The following is a 21,979-nucleotide window of genomic DNA, read 5'->3' on the forward strand; positions in this document are numbered from 1 at the left end:
GACTCATTTGCCCTGATAATGTAGGGGGAATAAACGCTTATATGGCACTGGCCACCCCCACACAGTGCTGGTCACAGCTCTTCCTCTTCTCGCAACAGGCCTTGGTCAGTTTCAGCTCAAGGCCAAAGTAGCCATTAATCCAACCCTATCCCTAGCGCCTACCAATAATCTTTTCACCTGCTGAATCTAAGCAATCTGGAGACAGCAAACTGTTCAGTATTCTTTGCTCAGATGCCAGATTAACATGGTAAATGAATCCCTCTGCAAGGGGGTGTAGTTATGTGACCAGTGGTCAGGAGACCACAGGTCACATTTCCGACGGCTACATCCCGCCCTCCGCATGCCGACTACCAGGGACTATTCCCACTCTATGGGTGTCCACGACACCCATAGAGTGGGAGGGAATACTGCGCTCGCCACCGAGCCCGCAAGGTGCTTGTTGCGCTCCCTCCCCCCCCCGCCGGCACTATGCCGCCGGGATCCCCAGCAGCGGTCATGCATACCCAACCCTCTGCAATTATATGACCTGAACAATATAAATGTGGGTGTGAGTCCGGCACTAGCGGCAATCTTGCAGGATCTTTGTCTATTATGGAATACATTTCTTAACTGGGTAATTTCTCCAAAGATGTAACGATAATTAGAACGAAAAATTCATTGTGTCTACTGAATGGATACCTGTGTTGTCTTTGGTTAAACTCCGCTATACTAGTTAGTATTCACACATTGGACAATCTTACACCATCGTCCATGGGTGCAGACACAATAGAAAGATATTCTGCTATAACTTTTTCTAGGGCATCCCTTTCATAGATACAAGGGCAAAAAACCCCACAGAATAATAGCGTACACAGATTCCGCTAGTATCAGTGTTGTGTCACAATCTCCTGCTAGTAGAATGAATGATGCTTTGTAGAGTCTGTCTGTCGGTAATAGATTATGTTGATAGGGGTCCTAAATAGCCCTGGTTTATCCATCCTTGATAGAAATGACACGTATAGCACGGGTCAAGGGGACAAGGGGATAGCCTCCCACAGTATGGTGTAATGCACCCATATGCAGGTGCTCCCTAAATGTACAGTAGGGTCACAAAGTGTCTTATTGAAATTCTAATTGTGGGTCGCTGTTTCAGAAAACTCCTCCGATTAGGGTCTTCATATTTAATAGCAGACAGAGAGAGGGTGCTTCCTTCCAACCATCCCGGTATCCCCCCAGCACACTAAAATTACCTGTGACAATACCTTGAACCTATCTGGTAATATAATTTTAGAGAAATTGGTCACATGTGTTTGCAAAGACATGTTTAGCTGCTGGCCGCGTCAAGGCTTCTCCGATATCAGCAGTCCTAACACTACATAATGGCAGAACCCACATGGGGCCATGTGATTTGTCTACTGTAAGGCCTCATGATAAAGGCTCATACTAAAACGCATCCAGACAGAGGGCTAACTTACCTGGGAGCCACCCCCAGGATCTCCCATTAGCACTACAAGGTACAGCACTACAAGCTGTAGTTAGCCCTCTGTCTGGATGCATTTTATGAGCCTTTATCATGAGGCCTTACTGTAGACAAATCACATGGCCCTATGTGGGCACTGCCATTATATACATATAGTATGCATGCCATTATATACATACATATATACATAGTTGTTGTGATTGTATCAAGTCTACTTGCTGCTGGTCTTCCCGTTTCTTTGCCCTCCAACCTTTCCAAGTATAACGTCTTTCTCTAGGGATCTCTTTCTTCGCATGACGTGTGCAAAGAAAGGTGCAGTTTTGTCATTTGTGCTTCTAAGGAGATCTTAGGTTTTATCTTGTCTAATACTGATGGCTTTGTTCTTCGGGCTGTCCATGGTATACGTGATATTTGTATACACATGCTAGGGTTCATTTTTGTCTGGAGTTACAGATGTAGTCAACCTACCAGTTTATTTTTGGAGTACCCAGAGGAAACACGCGCAAGCACTGGGAGAACATACAAACTCCAGTTAGCGATGACATTGATTCATAATCAGTGGTTACAGGTATAGATAGTCCTAATACACTAACAGTCACAAAGTATTTGTAAAGTCAAACTCATCCTTAAGAAATATTTCTCTATCCAACCCCTATAAAAGAAGAAATTAAGTTGCTTTTTTTATCAGGCTTTATTTTGGCAGTAGATAAATCTCTACAAGATCTATAGCAAAATAGAAAGAAAAAAAAACCCATCCGATGAAAAGCCAAGAGCATCTAAAAGCATATGAATAAATATTTTCAAGTGAGAGTTACAGGCAGTGTGTAATATGTCACGACAGCTACAGGGAACAAACAGATCAATCTCAGACTGGCAGTGGCAAAGCTAATGCAATAGAGCTGAAGAATCTCAAGTTCCTTGTATTTGAGAAAGGCAAGCATCCCACAGTGCTGCTGCTCTGCTGGAGGCCAGGGATACTTTTCCTATTGTAGTAATATATTTACCAAAAATACAAACTTAACTAACAGACCCTAACAATTAAGATGAGAGGTCTTCCGATCTGAAAGATCTAGCTTGTAGGGACATATTCGAGGGAAAATTGTCAGTTATATCTTGTTGTGCACAGTTAACAATAATAGAATGTTGCAATAGTTTTCATTGTGAAATGCTTATTTCAGTACCTGATTTACGTGTGTCTTCAAGAAAATGCAGAAAGGGGGAAGGATTGTGAGTAACATTAATTATAGCCGACCAACAATGGGGCACAGTGGTGAATCCATTAAGTGGTAAGATGACTAGCAGCAGTCTCTTGGCGATGAAAGGTGTTTCTGTTGTTTTTTCCTATCGATGGTGTGGCACCGATGCTGCATCATCGATGGCAGCGCTCCTATGTTGAGAAACATTGGAGGTGCTGGTCAGATGCCTGTGGTCTGTGCATGCGAAGTACTCTACCATCAATGTCTTTCTTTGGATGGTTTAAGCCCATCTACCGTCGATGTTAGAACCATTGATGCCATTACTGTGGTTTTAGAGAAATGACTTTGATCTGACTACAGTTTAAACATGCAGGATGTTCTTATGACTGAGGAGCTGTCATGCAGTTTACAGTTTTGTATTTTTGTAGTTCTGAGGTTATATGCAGCAGTTTAGCTACAGATGTGACTAGCGGAATCTGAATCTGCGCGTTTTCTGGCCAATGACTGTATCTGATTCCAGTGGGAGGGACGTGCTTGGCGTCGGCGACTTCCGCAGCTAATTGACTCCAGACAACAATGTCAGTTTCTCCGTTGTACATGAACGTTTCGTTTACAAAACACAGGGGGTGATTCAGACCTGATCACTGGGCTGCTGAGTTTGCTGTCCTGCGTTCAGATAGTCGCCACCCCAGGTGGGAGTGTAAATTCACAGTGCAAGTGTGCGATCCCATGTGTACGCTGAGCTGCAAAAATCCACCATGTACAGTATTTGCGCAGCCCAGGACTTACTCCTACAGTGCGATCAGAAGAGGCTGTTTGGGGCCGGAGCTGACATCAGACACCCTCCCTGAAAAGACTTGGGAACGCCTCTTCCTGTCAATCACCTTGCGAACGCCCGTGCGATTGGAATTTTAGCTGACCGGCGTTGCCTTTTGTTGTTGTCCGATGCGCGTGCATGGCAGTTAGTACCCGATCGCCCGCTGTGCGAAAACGCACAACAGCAATCAGGTCTGAATCGCCCCCCACAGTTTAGATACTTGTTAAATAATGTCCCACAGGTAGGTGTTACACATTGGGAGATCTGCAGTTTGCTAATTGCCTTTTGATAAATACATCAGATTGAAACACACCAAATACACCAGATTGAAATCGATGCCAGAGAAGCCCATCCTGGCGCTATGTGGACAAGTGATGCTAATTCACCCATATAAGGATTTGCCCACTCTTCTCCTTTTATCATGTGCCCAGACTGTATGTACAGTACAGCGATGGTACATTGCAGGCTGACAATATTATCCCTTTAACCTTGGACACTCATGAATTACACAGGTTCTGTGGCTGCTTAAAACCAGGTGAAATGCAGGCTTATAGTCAGCCAGCCACAGAACCTGTGTAATTCATGAGTGTCCCAGGTTAAATGGATAATATGGTCAGCCTACATTGCATCTTTTAGTTTAAAAACTGATAGACCCTATGGAGTGTCAGAAGAGCAGAGCAAAGGAGAGATGGACACATTTTGTTGCCCTCCCAACACCTTACGTTATATCTGTAAACAGGAATGTGCTTATCCGGTGCCCTGATTTAAATTACCAAATAGAGACCCTTTATACATGTCTCATAAATAATCAAATACATAACAGCATCATTTAATGACAATTGCTAAAAGAACTTAAAATAAGTATATGGAGGTAGATTGTTCCTTAAATGTAAAACCAGTAATATTCTGTGCTTTTGTTGTGTTTCTAAATGTATTACACAGTGCTGCTAGCCCCATCCTTGTTTTATCTGTTCCATGTTCACTGTGTAAAACTGGAACACAGACTTATCTGTTTCCTCAAGCGTTTCATTAATTTCCCGTTATTGCCTGAAATACCCAAATGATTAGCTCTCTCCTGTACTCTGAATCCTTTATTGTGTCATGTGTGTTTTTAATCAGTAAATGTAAAGTGCTTTGAGTCCTGTTTGTAAGAAAAACAATACATAAATAAAATAATATTAACAAAATATTTTTGTGTGTGTTGAAAGTGGAATATGCTTCTTCATAAACAAAGGGTACTATCTTCAAACATTTTGACTACAAAAACACAAACCTCATTGGGCATGACTTTATTTAAGATTGTTAAGAAAGAACTGACAAAAACAATGATCTTAACGTACAGTGAAAACAAACTGGGGAGGCCAGTCCCAGGATTTAGGCCAAAATACGGCCGGGATTCAGTCCTGGGATTGGAAGCTCCAATCCCGGGGATTGCGGATTTTACCTGCCCCATTGTTTTTTTTAATCCCGGGCAGCGTTGAGCGTCCTCAGAAGACTCGGACGCTGCCCGGCTCCCCCTGCCCCCGACAGTGCATACTGCGCAGCGTGACATGATGTCAGAGGTCACGCTGCGCAGTTTGATGCCAAACTCGGGCCACCCGAACAGCACCTCACCTCCCGCAAACTCTTTCACCAACGATTGTGAGTCTGGCGAATGCGGCCCAGACCGAACCTCGCCACCCACAGCCCACGAGCCTGGATCTCACCCACGATGGTATTTGTGTGGGGTGGGCGGGTCTTCAACCCAATCCTGGGAATCCCGGGATTGACCTTTTTTGAATCCCGATACCCGGGATTGGCCACCCTAAAACAACACAAGCTCTAAGATCTAGGTTTCCACTGCACGGACCCCAAAGCAACTGGCTTTAATCTGTATAGTGCATGTTACACAATTAAATCAAAATTCATTGTTACACTTGTGGTTATTTGTGAACCTGCACTGGAATCGTAGGTTGGAGTGGGGTCAGGCATAGGTAGGTAGCAGGAAGCTGGCTTGCCTTCTCATGGACTGGAATAAAATACAACTGGACTAATACTAGGAGCACTCTGAATAATATATAAGAACTTCATTGAATGCTAGAAGAGTCACGGAAGATTGCTGTGGGAAACCAACCATGAACTGGAACAACTTGCTACTGAACAGCCACCCGTACACTAGAAGAAGCAGCCGTCAGGAACACTAGGCCACTGACTAGTCATCCGGGCCACTAGGGTAGGCAGGTCTCGGGAATGCTGGACGTGTGAACTGTAGTAACTTGCAACCGGACTGGCACTGGGCAGAGCAGGAACCGGAATGGCACTGGAATGAGCAGGAACTGGAATGGCACTGGAATGAGCAGGAACCGGACTGGCACCAGACTGAGCACTGGTGCGGATTGGCTTGCTGTGTCATGTGAGTGACAGCTGGTATACCAGTGGTGATACAGTTGTCATCTGACTTAGACCAATATGGCTGCTCGCAGGAGCCGGCGGTAATCGCTGCACGTGGAATGCAGAAGCAGGTAGATAGATCACAAGCTGCGGCCAGACAGAGAGATTAAGGAAGCCCAGCAGACCCTCCAAGCGATCGGGCCATGGCACAGAGAGGCAAGGAACATGGCTTGTGGCTAGCAGTCTTTAATGCTGTTTGTGACAATTATCATCTATTAACCTATGTATCTTTGTGTAACACTGTTTCTGGACATCCTTTCACAGGGGTGTAGTATGAAAAGTTGACATTAAGAATGTTATCAGGTTCTGAATGTAGACCGTTAGAATGTCAGCATGGGCATTAGGTCAACATGCTCGTAATGTTGACTTTTTTTTGCATATTTTAGCCTAAACCTAACCCTGAAAATAACACAAAAATGTACTGTTGACAATGCTTGAAAAACGGGGACTGTCCCGCCAAAATCATTATGGTTGGGAGATATGTTTCTGGAATTGACCAGGGCCATAGTGCACTTTCATCAAGCGGCACTAATAAAATGACTGATGAGCAGCTCTGAAACCGTGAACAATCTGAGCTAGGGAAAAAAGATAATTTCTCAATCAGTGAGGCGGTGGCGTTCTAACTGCAATTCAAAGAGAATAAGTGGTTTGTAGAATGCGCAAGAAGATCCAGAAGTCAGCCCAGCAGAGATATAGAGAAGTTTCACCTACTTCACAAAATTTGTGGTCCATTTTGGATTTCTTGTGGAGTCTATTTGAGGAAATCTTGAGCATAAAGATACCATGATGTGCCTAAAATCTCTGGGAACTTTGTGAGTGAGATGTGTTAAACATATTGGACATTCTATGAAAACGATTTTTACACTATTGTGTTTTTTCTTTCTCTACATGTGTGGCATTTGATGTTTTTACCTAAGGGTGAACACAAACACACAGTTTTATAGGTTGTGAAATACAAGTATAAGATTGAAGAGAAACAGCCATAAGTAATATGACATGTTAAATTTGGAAGGCGCCTAAGTGGAGTATATTATATCGACCTAACTGCAAGTCACACAGAAATGAATGTTGTGGGTATGGCGACCTAACTGCAGGTCACACAGAGATGAATGTTGTGGGTATGGCGACCTAACTGCAGGTCATGCAGAGTTGGATGTGTGGGTATAGCGACCTAACTGCAGGTAATGCAGAGTTGGATGTGAGGGTATAGTGACCTAACAGCAGGTCATGGAGAGATGGATGTTGTGGGTATGGCGACCTAACTGCAGGTCACACAGAGATGAATGTTGTGGGTATGGCGTCCTAACTGCAGGTCATGCAGAGTTGGATGTGTGGGTATAGCGACCTAACTGCAGGTAATGCAGAGTTGGATGTGAGGGTATAGTGACCTAACAGCAGGTCATGGAGAGATGGATGTTGTGGGTATGGCGACCTAACTGCAGGTCATGCAGAGTTGGATGGATGGTTATAGCGACCTAACTGCAGGTCATGCAGAGATGAATGTTGTGGGTATTGCGACCTAACTGCAGGTCACACACAGATGAATGTTGTGGGTATGGCGACCTAACTGCAGGTCATGCGGAGTTGGATGTATGGGTATAGTGACCTAACTGCAGGTCATGCAGAGTTGGATGGATGGGTATAGTGACCTAACTGCAGGTCATGCAGAGATGAATGTTGTGGGTGTAGTGACCAAACTGCAGGTCATGCAGAGTTGGATGTATGTGTATATTGACCTAACTGCAGGTCATGCAGAGTTGGATGTATGTGTATATTGACCTAACTGCAGGTCATGCAGAGTTGGATGTGTGGGTGTAGTGACCTAACTGCAGGTCATGCAGAGTTGAATGTATGGGTATAGTGACTTAACTGCAGGTCATGCAGAGTTGGATGGATGGGTATAGTGACTTAACTGCAGGTCATGCAGAGTTGGATGTGTGGGTATAGTGACCTAACTGCAGGTCATGCAGAGTTGGATGTGTGGGTGTAGTGACCTAACTGCAGGTCATGCAGAGTTGGATGGATGGGTATAGTGACCTAACTGCAGGTCATGCAGAGTTGGATTGATGGGTATAGTGACTTAACTGCAGGACATGCAGAGTTGGATGGATGGGTATAGTGACTTAACTGCAGGTCATGCAGAGTTGGATGTGAGGGCATAGTGACCTAACTGCAGGTTATGCAGAGTTGGATGTTTGGGTGTAGTAACCTAACTGCAGGTCATGCAGAGTTGGATGTGTGGGTATAGTGACCAAACTGCAGGTCACGCAGAGATGAATGTTGTGGGTATGGCAACCTAACTGCAGGTCACACAGAGATGAATATTGTGGGTATGGTGACCTAACTGTTGGTCATGTAGAGTTGGATGGATGGGTATAGTGACCTAACTGCAGGTCATGCAGAGTTGGATGTGTGGGTATAGTGACCTAACTGCAGGCCATGCAGAATTGGATGGAATTGTAAATATGCATGTTTCTAGGCATATCATTTCCACCAAGTATAAGTTGATGTAGGTTCTCGATGATAAGTAGCAAACCAAACATATGTATAGGGCCGGGCAAACTTTCTATGCAGACGAATATTTACATTTACCACCATGCACAAAATAAATTTGGTAGCTTTCTTAATTCAAACTCATTTTATATGATTCTGCCCAAGATGACTTTCACAATTACCTTTCATACTGTACTGTAGATTTTGCAACCCTGCCAGCGGACAGCAGATTGTCAGGTTTGCTGTGTAAGCGTACAGTCAAAAATACTCTTGCACCGTTTCAGGTGTCCTTTTTGTCATACTCCCTGTAGGCACTGCACATCTCATGTTAGGTGACTGCATAACTTCACCTCAAAGTTACAAAAGGTTTGTGTAACAGTTTTGGACTTTTTTGGTATTCGCAAAACATTTGTCGTATTAGTGTTGTATTATTTTTGACAACTATCTCTGTTTTGCCATTATCTATAAATTAAGGCCTTGATTCTGAATCACACAAGGGTCCAAATGCTTTCTGAAAGTGAATGGATTGCAAAAAAAAAATGTGAATGTGACTATACTTACGTCCTAATGCGTATGTATCACCCCACGTTTTCCATTCATTATCATCTGTACTTACACCTATCTCGTACTAGGTGCGAGAGACTTAATGGAAATGACTCAGAGTATTATTTCACTTTGGCGACACGGCCATGAGCCAGTTCTCTTCTGCATATATATTGCAGAAACACCCAGGACAGAGACATATTTTGTTACTGGAACTCGTTATAAGTGGCCACACTTGACCCATCATCTATTCATGACACTTTGCAGGCTTTCTTGAAAAATCTTCAGTGACTTTGAGACTTAAATTGAAGGTTACGCAGACGGGCCGGCATACAGAAGACCACCCACGCAGACTCGTCTGTATCTGCAGTTGGGAAAGGTGTATTGATTATGAAATGTGTACCTAGGCGCACCGTTATGTTTGTTTATCTTTATTCATTTTCATTTCTAGTACTTATTTATTTTCTTGATTTTATTCTGTTTGTTTAGCGTGGTATGGCTTTGCCTAGACACGATTTAAATTATACACCATGTTTTAAAATCGCAAATCTGTTGAGTATTTTAACGCTGCCAGTCAATGCCGTGCCTGCTCTGTTATTTTGAAAAATGGTTAATTTAACATGCTTTTTTGTTTCTTTCACTGACCTGTAATTATTAGTCACTAGGAGCAGAAATACACTTTATTGTTTGCTGAGTCGAAAACAATTTTATATCTGAGTGGGTAGGCAACCTCTGGCTATAAGTGCCTACTCTCCCGCAAGTGCCGGGAGACTCCCGATTTTACAGGCAGTCCTCCGCACACACGGGAGAGTGTCCGCATCTCCCACGTCCTGCCAGCTTGCTAGTTAAGTGGGCAGGATAAAGAGGTTAACGGGGAAATCCTGGAGCCGAATAGAGGGGGTGGGGCTAAAAGACGAGAAATTTAATTTAGCCATGCCCTACTAGTGGACCTGCGAATCGCAACATTTGGGGGGCGGATCATAATGATGCATGACCTGGCCCCGCTCCCTGCTCTGGCTAGCTGAATCTCCTCCCCGGGCTTATCCTGGTGAGGAGTTTTTAAGTGTAGGCAAGTATGCCTCTGGCACTCCAGCTGCTGTGGAACTACACATCCCAACCTATTCTGCCACAATTTGGCTGATTAGAGTATACTAAAGCAGTGGCAGGGCATGCTGGGAGTTGCATAGTAACTGGAGTGCCACAGGTTGCCTAGCCCTGCTATGTCTGCTGCAATTCTAGTATACATTCCTTTTAACATACTATAGTAGAGATGTTCAGGGGCATATTTTACCAGTATTGCGAATTGTACTACATTGATTTCTAATTGTTGCATATCATGACAATAAGAAATGAAACAATTATGAGATTTACCAAATATCTCTTGTGGGCACATGGGCTCCGGCAAGAGGCTATCCAGGTGAAGAGCTGGAAGCAAAGCTTCCACTATACCTTCATATTCTGATTAATGCTTACAGTATTTAGGATAATTATGTGATTTTGTTGAACAAATGAAAGAGAGGATTATTATAATTAACTTTTGGAAAGGTTCCACAAAGTGTAAAGAGGGTAACAGCTCATAAATATAGTACACAATGGCAGACCGTAGCATACGCACATAGAATAAATACCAAACATTATAATCACACCACATACTGGGTTAGGCAGCTTAATAGGGGTAAGTGTGGGGGACATTGGTATGAAATGCCGGCGCACGGGATGCCGAATGCATCAGCGTACCAACATCTGCATCCAGTGCGCCAGAATGCTGACAAAGGGGCGAGCGTAATGAAGCCCCTTGCAGGCTCGGTGGCGAGCTTTGCTTGCCACAGGTTCTATTATCCCTCTACGGGTGTCGTGAACACCCACAGAGGGGTAATCACCTACTTCGTCAGTATTCCAATGGCACTATAGTACCCCTGTCAGGATCCCGGGGCAGTATTGAGACAGCTGGGATCCCGACAGGTGGTATTTTAACCGCATACCGTGTAGGAAACTCGCAGAAGCTAGCAGGAGGAAGCAGAAACAAGATCAGTGGTCCTGTTCCCAACGAATGGACAAGCAAACCGAGTCAGAGTAGTCGAAAGGGAGGAGACAAGGTAGTGGAGCACTGGTGACCTGGATAGTGCAAGGGAAGAACAAGAAGATAGAGGAGCCTGTCTGTAAGAGCTTACATACTAATTGGAAGGGATGAACAGATGGAGGGTGAACTGGGAAGGGTGCTATACATAGTGTACAGTTGGAGGAGAACAGTATCGAATTATCAGGAAGGCTAGTACACTTTTAATGAAAAAGGTATGTTTTAAGGGTACATTGAAAGCTGGGTTAGTGAGTGAGTTCCAGAGGATGGGGACACATCCATTGAAATCCTGGAGGCGAGCATGAGATTAAATGACCAGAGTGGAGCAGAGTTGTTGGTCTCTGGAGGAGCAGAGAGTGTGGGATGGAGTGTGATTAGATCTATAGGAAGACGAATAATAGTTTAAGGCCTTGTAAGTGAGGGTGAGTAGTTTAAACTGGACTCAGAGCTGGATGGGGAGCCAGTGAAGCAGGCTGCAGAGGATGGAAGCAGACTATGTACGGCGAGAGAGGAAAATGAGAAAAGCATCAGCAGTGAAAATAGATTGAAATGGAGAGAGGAAGAAAGAGACCAATAGGGACAGTTTAAGAGATGAGGGGGACCATGTGCAGACTTCCGTGTGGGCCCCCTCCTCTCTGCGGTACGGTAGACTCCATCATTATGCTAGTCTACTATACATGTGCAGGTCTCCAGGTAAATGGCACAGACGCCTAGTTCCCGAGACTTCTCTACTGAACCTGCGCAAACCTCTGGGAAAATAGTTGCACCCGGTATTTAAACATAGGTGCATGGTGTGCGGTGTGGACACTGCTAACCCCCCCCCCCCCCCCTTCCCCTTCCCAGCATCCATTATAGATATGCCAACGGAGATCAAAGAGAAAGTGGTTGCAGTAGTCAAGGTGGTAAATGATCAACTTGTGTATGAGAGCTTTGGTGGTGTCAAGGGTAATAAAAGGGTAGCATTCTGGCAATGTTACGGAGCTGGAAGTTGCAGATTGAGAGATGGCCTAAATGTGGATGATGGAGAGCGCGGAGTCTAGGGTGACACCGAGGCAGCGGGACTTGAGGGACAGAGGAGATGGTGATGTTATCAATAGAGAGAGATTGGGGGAGAGATGGAGGGACCCTGGGATGAGGAAAAACAATAGATTTGGTCTTGGTCTTGTTGAGTTTCAGGAATAGATGGCATAAGAGACTGAAGTGTAGCAGCAACCTCACAAGGTTACGCTTACAACACGGAAGAAGTTCCCAGTGAAGCTACAGTACACATTAAATATAGGCTACTGTGAGATATGATTGTTAGTAAACAGTGCAATGATTTGAATGTATCATCATTAAATATTATAGTAATAGTAAAGATTCCAGTGGTGGTGGTTTATTAGACTTTCTTGGGTTTTGTGTAAATGAGTGTTCGCAATGTTTTTCCATGCACTATTTCTGACATATTACATGATTGCAATGTCTTCTGTTGAATATAGCGTGCAGACATCTTAATCCTTCAGTACAAAGTGCAAGAGACTAGCTATGGGGTCTGTCATGAACTGCCCAATTGTACTTTCTGTTTGATTTCTTTCAGTGTCAAGCTGCATTACCGTAACTATAGTAGTTAGTGCCTATGGCTTCCAGCTTTTAACTCTTCCATCTACCCCTTGTCTTGGTCAAAGCAAATTGACTTGGAGTAGATAGCTTTCTAAAACCCAGCTTAGCATGGTCCAGTTCTGGTTCCACTTTATTGACTTTAGATATTTGCCTTCAATATGTCACAGCCTTATTCCAAAATGGAATAAATTAATTTGTGCCATCAAAATTCTACACACAATACCCCATAATGACCACGTGAAAATAGGTTTTTTTATTTTTGCAATTTATTAAAAATAAAAAACTAAGAAATCACATGTACATAAGTATTCACAGCCTTTGGCATGAAGCTCAAAATTGAGCTCAAGTGCATACTGTTTCCACTGATCATTCTTGAGATGTTTCTACAGCTTAATTGGAGTCCACCTGTTGTAAATTCAGTTGATTGGACTTGATTTGGAAAGGCACACACCTGTCTCTATAAGGTCCCACACTTTACAGTGCATGTCTGAGCACAAACCAAGCATGAAGTCAAAGGAATTGTCTGTAGACCTCCGAGACAGGATTGTATTGAGGCACAAATCTGGGGAAGCGTACAGAAAAATATCTGCTGCTTTGAAGGTCCCAATGAGCACAGTGGCCTCCATCATCCGTAAATGGAAGAAGTTTGGAACCACCAGGATTCTTCCTAGAGCTGGCTGGCCATCTAAACTGAGCGATCGGGGGAGAAGGGCCCTAGTCAGGGAAGTGACCAAGAACCCGATGGTCACTCTATCAGAGCTACAGCATTCCTCTGTGGAGTGAGGAGAACCTTCCAGAAGGACAACTATCTCTGCAGCAATCCACCAATCAGGCCTGTATGGTAGTGTGGCCAGAGGGAAGCCACACCTTAGTATAAAGCACATGGCAGCCTGCCCGGAGTTTGTCAAAATGCAGCTGAAGGACTCTCAGACCATCTGATAAGACAAAGATTGAACTCTTTGGCGTGAATGCCAGACGTCATGTTTGGAGGAAACCAGGCACCGCTCATCACCAGGCCAATACCATCCCTACACTGAAGCATGGTGGTGGCAGCATCATGCTTTGGGGATGTTTTTCAGCTGCAGGAACTGGGAGACTAGTCAGGATAGAAGGAAAGATGAATGCAGCAATGTACAGAGACATCCTGGATGAAAACCTGCTCCAGAGCGCTCTTGACCTCTGGGGTGACGGTTCATCTTTCAGCAGGACAATGACCCCTAGTACACAGCCATGATATCAAAGGAGTGGCTTCAGGACACCTCTGTGAATGTCCTTGAGTGGCCCAGCCACAGCCCAGACTTGAATCCGATTGAACATCTTTGGAGAGATCTGAAAATGGCTGTGCGCCGACGCTTCCCATCCAACCTGATGGAGCTTGAGAGGTGCTGCAAAGAGGAATGGGCGAAACTGCCCAAATATTGGTGTACCAAGCGTGTGGCATCATATTCAAAAAGACTTGAGGCTGTAATTGCTGCCAAAGGGGCATCAACAAAGTATTGAGCAAAGGCTGTGAATACTTATGTACATGTGATTTCTTATTTTTTTATTTGTAATAAATTCGTAAAAATCTCAAAAAAACTTTTTCACTTTGTCATTATAGGGTATTGTGTGTAGAATTTTGAGGGGAAAATGTAAATGATTCCATTTTGGAATAAGGCTGTAACATAACAATAAGTGAAAAAAGTGAAGCGCTGTGAATACTTTCTGGATGCACTGTAATGTTTGAAGATGAGTTGCAGCAGCAGTGCAAGCATTAGGAAAAAAACGGATGATATTTTTGAGGGCAGCGCACAGAGTGAATCAGCAGACGAAAACTTGATCTGAGCATAAGGCCTGTGGTAATCATAGTTTGCTCAATATGAATGGAGAGTGGGCAGACTTGTTCAGTCCCACAGATGGACAACAGGGCATTAAATTATGGATAATCTGAATCTTGGATCAATTATTTTCTCAATGTATAGTATGCCACACATTACATTGTATTGGCTACGGAAGCTATCTGCTGCAAACAGAGTGAGACACCCCCGGTTTGCCCAGGAAGTGGACGTGAGTCACGTTTTCAATCACGCCATGCAGTTGGTAGGGTGAGGTCAACAGCACAAATGCAAGGACCCTTCTTGCAACATCATCAGTCTTCAGGTTGGCAGAAACGATATGGAGATGCAGATGATCATATTTGGGCTAATATTCACAACAACACATACCAATAAAATCCATAACTAGAACAATTCAAGCCTTGTTAAGGGCAAAAAGTGGCCCAACAAAATACTAAACTGATGGTCATAATAACATGGCCACTTGGCATGTGAATGTGAAGCCAATTTGCAGGTGCCGGCCAAGATCTCTTTTTCATGGTGACCTTCTCCATCACGAGAATGCAACTGCCTACAAGTCCAGGAAAACTGTGGATTTTCTGGCCCATGAATGCATCCAGGAGCTTGGTCATACACACTACTGTTCAGACTTGGCCTCATGCTATTTGTTTGTGTTACTACAAATCAAGTGCAAGATGCATGGGATTAATTTTGAGTCACCAGAAGTTGCAGTGGAGACCTTCATCCAGCATGTAGAAGAGATTCCTGCTTTGGACTGGTCCAGCTGATTCAGTGGTTTGAGCGCATGCAGTTTTGCATATAGACTCCTCTGGCGAATACTTTGAAAAATATGTAATGTTCACTTTGTAAATATAATACTTTTTGTACATCCAGAAACTTATTGCACAAACCTTATGTTTATGTGTGATAGATAGATAGATAGATAGATAGATAGATAGATAGATAGATAGTAGATTAGAAGATGAACAACAAGTTCCTGTGAATTGCTCAGAGAAGCAGAAAATATAACATGCATTCAATTCGTTTTTTTGTTTTTTTTAACTAGCACTGTTATGTATTTTTCTAAGAAACAATAGTGCACGCCACTTCTAGAGTACTTTAAATGATCGTCTCAATGCATAAGATACCTTAGTGTATCTATCCTCTGGTACCTGTGTGTTGGCCAGTATTACTGAATGTCGTCCTGCCAGTACATCATGGATGTATGCTCGCAAACTCACTCATTCAAATAAATAAGTCATAATACTATTCCCACCAGCCAACAGAAGTTACCTGCCAGACAGTGGCTTATCTATAATGGGTGCAGTGGAACCCCCAGGGTCCAAGGGGGCCCACACCGCACACCTGGGGCCCACACCGCACACCCTGCACCCATTTTTTAAATATTCGCCTCTATGGAGTTCCCCATCGTTGGCAGCATCGCTCAATAAATCTCCAGTAAATAGCGCGTGGCCATTTTTCCCGTGATTGCGCATTAAGGAAATCTCTGGGAAACTGGCCTCCGACACCATGACCCCGGAGATTTACGCATGCGCAATAGAGTCTGTGCCCCTCTAAGTCTCAGACTCTGTTGTGCTGATGGGCGCTGGCTACAGAGGAGGGGGCACAGACGGAGGAGTAAAAAGCTCCTGCTTCCAGACATCTCTGTTTCTGTTGATATCACAATAAATAATTTCCCTTTAGCTGTTATCCTTGACTGAGAACTGTCCTTCATTCCCATATCCCAATCTGGATCAAAATCCTATTACAAACATATTAGAAACATTTACAGCGTGCAGGTAACTCTTCATTTGTCTCATGATATCTCCCAACTCCACTCCTTCAGCCTGCAGAAGAAGTACATCTCTCATCCATACCCTTTCCCTGCATCCATTCATAGTCACAGGAGTTGTGTGTAATGCCCTCCCTCGCATAACGATACCTTTTTTATTTTTGTTAATGTTTTCATAATAAAATGAATTCACTAGAATTACGTTGTTTACTGCTAATTTTTCTTTAGCTCTTTCAGTGGGCCTGAATGTTTACATTTGCATTAAATCATTTTTGCACTCAGATCAGTAAAATATATCACTAAACTAAAGTGACATATTTATGTTCTTTATGCGTATTGGGATCAGTATTTTATGCAGTTTATTAATGGTAATCTTTGACAATAGTTCTGAACACATTTTGTTCTTTATATATTTTTTTTTCTTTCTTTCTTCTTTTCCTTTTAACCTTTTCACAATTGATCACTTTGCTTTCTCTCTACCTCCGGTGGCAGCTTTTTCCCTGTAAAAGGACCAATCTGTCTAAGGTAGAGAAACTCAATTTCTATGTATTGATTGCCATGTCTGAATGTAGTGAACTTGCAAAGACTGTGCTAATCATTTATCTGTCTTATTTAACATTACCACTTAAATAGTTTCTCCTAAAGAAATTCATTTACATTTAAACTTTCAAATAGATGTGCCCAGCAGCTGGAAACCTAATTAGTAGCTTTGGTCAATACCATTTTTCATTTCCCGTGAAAACTGAAAAAAATAAAAATAAACCATCTTATTAAGGCTTCCTCTTGAATACATTTTCCATGGTCATCATTCATTACCCGATATTCTTTAATACAAAGTTCCTTATATAACTAAATGTCTTCTCCTTTCTTACCAGACTGGAATTTGAAAGACAACAAAGAGAAGAACTTGAAAAACTGGAAACTAAAAGGTATTAAAACAACAAAGGATAAAATGTGCTAATTGGGCTATTCTTTGTTGTTTGTTGTATTATCTATTTTGTTTTAAGTATTTATAAGATTATTTAGGAAAATGTAAGGGTGAGGCATAGAGAGGGTAAATATGGTGTTAAAAATGTGCTGAAGACCGTAAATGTGTAGTTACGGAAAAACATTTGGAAATGAGTAAAGCACACTGTCCAAGATAAATCAATCATCTTAAAGTCAATGGATTTCATAAACATAAGCCATTCATACCATGTAGAAGTGAGAAAGAGATGGAACCATAGATTGAAGCTATCAACACCCCTGTACGCATGTGGGTGCACAGTTTATGGATCCATAGTTTTGTAGAATGATGCTCTATGTACTGTATGTTCCATGTCTAGGTATAGGAGTTTTAGCAGTCATAAGAATATGTGTGTGTCATGTTTTCTAATACCCCTTTCACACCTACATCAAAAACCTTTATATTTGCCCAACTCTGGGTTTTGGTATGTGTGTATAGAAACTTGCCTTGACCAGGGTCAGATTCCTGGTTTTATAGACCCAGGAATTTCCCGGGTTTAATGTTTGAAATGGGTATAACTGACTATAAACTATAAGCATGTGGCAATGAAAGTACAGTAAGGGTGTGTTCTGGGCATGTTCTGATGTTAGGACAAACATGGCTGCCGAAAAGTCTTAAACACAGCCTACTGAAGGGGCATGACTTGCGAAGCTGCTAGTGATGACTGCATCTGATTGGTCGCAAATATAATATACACACCCATTTATTCAAATACATGAAAATGGCAGTAAGTTAAAAGACACTTTACACAATATGGAACCCAGGCCCGGGCGCTATCCGCTCAGCAAAAGAATGCAGTGCAGGTAGGCGCCAGGCAGGAGAGGTGCTCTAGCTGCCCTGCATCCCTGCTGCTGCGCCGCCTGTTCCCCCTGCTGCTGCCGGCTGCTGTGCCTGGCACACTGTGACAGGTAGCGGCGCCGGCAGCTTTCAACTTCCTCTCCCCCTCCCTGACTGTGTGACAGTGCAGAGCCAGCCAGAGTGTGCACTGGGTAGGCCAGGAAGGAAGAGACAAAAAGGAGGCAGAGCTACACGGGACCAGACTGATCAAGAGGAAGAACAGAAAGATGGACAGCTCCTGCCAGCCACACTTCCTTTTGGTAGGAAGATGTAAAGAGAGTGAGTGAGCTTGAGAAAGTGTGTGTGTGTGTGTGTGTGTGTGTGTGTGTGTATGTTTGTGTATGTATATGTGTGTATTTATGTGTGTATGTATGTGTGTGTATCTGCGTGTGTGTATCTGTGTGACTGGGTGGGCAAAATGTGTGTAAGCGGCACTACCACAGGCGGAATTTTGTCTAAGCGGTACTACTACAGGGGGTATTTTGTGTAAGTGACACTACTACAGGGGGGATTTTGTGTAAGCGGCACTGCTACAGGTGGGATGTTGTGTAATTGGCACTGCTACAGGGGGGATTTTGTGTAAGCGGCACTGGTACAGGGGGGATTTTGTGTAAGCGGCACTGCTACAGGGGGACTTTTGTGTAAGCGACACTGCTACGGTGATGATTTTGTGTAAGCGGCACTGCTACAGGGGGGATTTCGTGTAAACAGCACTGCTACAGGGTGTAAGCGGCACTGATACAGGGGGGATTTTGTGTAAGCGGCACTGCTACAGGGGGGATTTTGTGTAAGCGGCACTGGTACAGGGGGGATTTTGTGTAAGCGGCACTGCTACAGGGGGGATTTTGTGTAAGCGGCACTGGTACAGGGGGGATTTTGTGTAAGCGGCACTGGTACAGGGGGGATTTTGCGTAAGCGGCACTGGTACAGGGGGGATTTTGTGTAATCGGCACTGGTACAGGGGGGATTTTGTGTAAGCGGCACTGGTACAGGGGGGATTTTGTGTAAGCGGCACTGCTACAGGGGGGATTTTGTGTAAGCGGCACTGGTACAGGGGGGATTTTGTGTAAGCGGCACTGCTACAGGGGGGCTTTTGTGTAAGCGACACTGCTACAGGGGGGATTTCGTGTAAACGGCACTGCTACAGGGTGTAAGCGGCACTGCTACAGGGGAGATTTTGTGTAAGCGGCACTGCTACAGGGGGGATTTTGTGTAAGCGGCACTGGTACAGGGGGGGATTTTGTGTAAGCGGCACTGCTGCAGGGGGAATTTTGTGTAAGCGGCACTGCTACAGGGGGGATTTTGTGTAAGCGGCACTGGTACAGGGGGGATTTTGTGTAAGCGGCACTGCTACAGGGGGGCTTTTGTGTAAGCGGCACTGCTACAGGGGGGATTTCGTGTAAACGGCACTGCTACAGGGTGTAAGCGGCACTGCTACAGGGGAGATTTTGTGTAAGCGGCACTGGTACAGGGGGGATTTTGTGTAAGCGGCACTGGTACAGGGGGGATTTTGTGTAAGCGGCACTGCTACAGGGGGAATTTTGTGTAAGCGGCACTGCTACAGGGGGGCTTTTGTGTAAGCGGCACTACTACAGGGGGGATTTTGTGTAAGCGGCATTACGACAGGGGGAATTTTGTGTATAAGAAGCAGTAGTACGTCCGATGTTATGTGAATAAGATTGTGCTACTGTGGCGTAATTTGAAATGGGGGTACTATTGTGTGGCCTTTCCCCTTCCGTGTAAAACCACACTCCTCCTTCGGTGTGCACCAAAGGCGCGCGCTGTCCCTTTGTAAAGTATGGTAGGGCGCAAATTTATAGTTTGCAGGCGGGCGCCGAACACCCTAGCACCGGCCCTGACGGAACCCCTTGTTTTTCACAAACAAAGAATGATTCATGTACAATTGGGGATTGGGAAGCCAGCACATAATCAAGTGTTAAAATATATTTTTTTATTAAATGTATATTTGCTCTGCTGAGCATTACACACTCCAACCTGCAAAATCAACCTCAATATATTTTCATCATGTGCTGTGATGTTTAACAATTTCTGTGCTACCCGTTAAGCCATGCCTCCTGATGCAATCCAATTTCTTCTCAGACCAGTACAGTAACTGGACTGACTCAGAGTAGGTTGCAGAGATGCAAGGAGTGGGGGGGCTGGGGGGGGGGGGGGGGGAGGGGAGAGACTTCCCTGACGTACAAGCACAAACCTCTTATGTCCAGTACAGACCATAATACCAAGGTGTGCAAGCGACCTCCATTTACCCAACAGGAGGGGATCATACCACTGAGCGCACAGAACGATTACACTGAGTCCCTGACGTCGAGCCCTTGGAACCAGATCACACTTTATTCCTGGTATTATCTACATTTTCTGTCCCACGTTTCCTTTTTTTTACTACGAGCACAAACTTTAAAGTTAAGCAAACTGCTACCTTCTTTTGGCTTGTGATCTGTGAAAACACCTCGCAATCATATTTGCCTTTCAATGTTATTCATGAAATTTACCTCACGCTTTTCTATGACGTGTGGCCCTGGAAACCAGAGCAATTTAATAGAAAGACATGAAGAAATTGGTGCTGTTTATCAACTCACAAGATTAGGCCCTTAATCTGACTGTAGTTTCCAAGGTAAGACATTATATCGCAAATCAAAAGATGGCTGTCTCCTTATTTTAATAGAAAACATAAAGATATGTCAGTCAGTATTCACTTGCAAATCTCGGAATTTGTGCAAGTACATACACATCCATTACTGTAAGATTTCGCCAGCAAGGAAAATGGTTTAAAAGCATATCTCAGGAAGCATTTGAATAATTCAAAGGTATAGCACATTTTGGGTTGAATAATATTCCTGCTTTTACTGTAAAAGTATTTGTCCTCAAAGCATCTTCGTTCTTTACGAAATGGTAGAAATACGCTCAAATATAGCTTTTTTTGTCCTGGAGCCTTAAAAGCAACGGTAATGTTCATAAACTGACTTGCTAGGCGCGTACAAAATGTCAAATAAGTATTTGATTTTGTTTTGCCAATTTTATTACTGTCGTTTAAAATAGGTAGACAGTCACCATGTTTTTTTTAAAAACAAACTGTCCCTCAAGGTTACGAACACTGCGCACTTTCTGTATCCATTCTCATGAGGAAAAAGGGGGTTACTTGGACTGCACACCTTATTCTTAAACTTAATAAGAGGTGCTATTGTACTGAGGCTTCTAGTACCACATGGGGGGGGGGGGGGGGGGGGGAATGCAGGTGCACACTCTAAGCACTAATAATACTAATAGTTACAAATTATTTTGATAAACTCCTACAATTAACATGGAGTATAAGTGAAGTTCTTAGCACACATTTAGCCAAAACTTTGGGCGCATCCACCATGTCCAGGTGAACTTTGGTAGATGGGTCCCTACATCCCTAATACTAACACATTATATACATTTATCAAGGTCTTATCTTTTAAATAGATCCCATTCTGATATGTAATCAGCAATGTAGGAACCTGTGCTAATTAAAACACCTAAGGGTAGATGGAAGGAAGTGCCAATACCAAAATGAAGGCGCCTCACCTTCAAGTTTACAATGTATACACAACTATAGAGGAAAAAGGTGGCTCCTTGGACTGAACACCCTATTTCTAGTACCCCACTGAAAAAAATAATTTTCAAAATCTCAGGTGGTGATATCAGATTGTATTGACACTGATATTCCACCTGTGCCTCTGAGGAGACACCAAATTCTGATATGTTGAGATATGAGGACAGGTTTGAGAACTACTGTTTTTTAAATCTCAGATTTGAGGCTTTATAATTCGTATTGGCCTCCTGTTGCAGTTTCTTGTGCTTATAGCTGTATCCTCATACACGGAGTGTCTTTATGCTTTTACGGCACAAGAAGCCTGGCATGGCTGAAACACTC

The 21,979-nt window shown here is 43.6% G+C and overlaps 1 protein-coding gene across 4 annotated transcripts in view; it reads left to right on the forward strand.

The window, feature by feature from the left end:
* KIF16B (kinesin family member 16B) overlaps positions 1-21,979 on the forward strand; it is a 717,875-nt gene that overhangs the window by 408,690 nt on the left and 287,206 nt on the right. For 2 of the 4 annotated variants that reach the window (XM_063918524.1, XM_063918526.1), the window contains exons 18-19: positions 16,713-16,745; positions 17,096-17,149. In XM_063918524.1, coding sequence (XP_063774594.1) covers positions 16,713-16,745; positions 17,096-17,149 — 87 coding nt within the window. The remainder of the gene's footprint in view (positions 1-16,712; positions 16,746-17,095; positions 17,150-21,979) is intronic. The other 2 variants (XM_063918525.1, XM_063918527.1) reach the window with 1 other exon arrangement.

This window comes from Pseudophryne corroboree, chromosome 4, assembly GCF_028390025.1.
Source record: "Pseudophryne corroboree isolate aPseCor3 chromosome 4, aPseCor3.hap2, whole genome shotgun sequence".
Lineage (NCBI taxonomy): Eukaryota > Metazoa > Chordata > Amphibia > Anura > Myobatrachidae > Pseudophryne > Pseudophryne corroboree.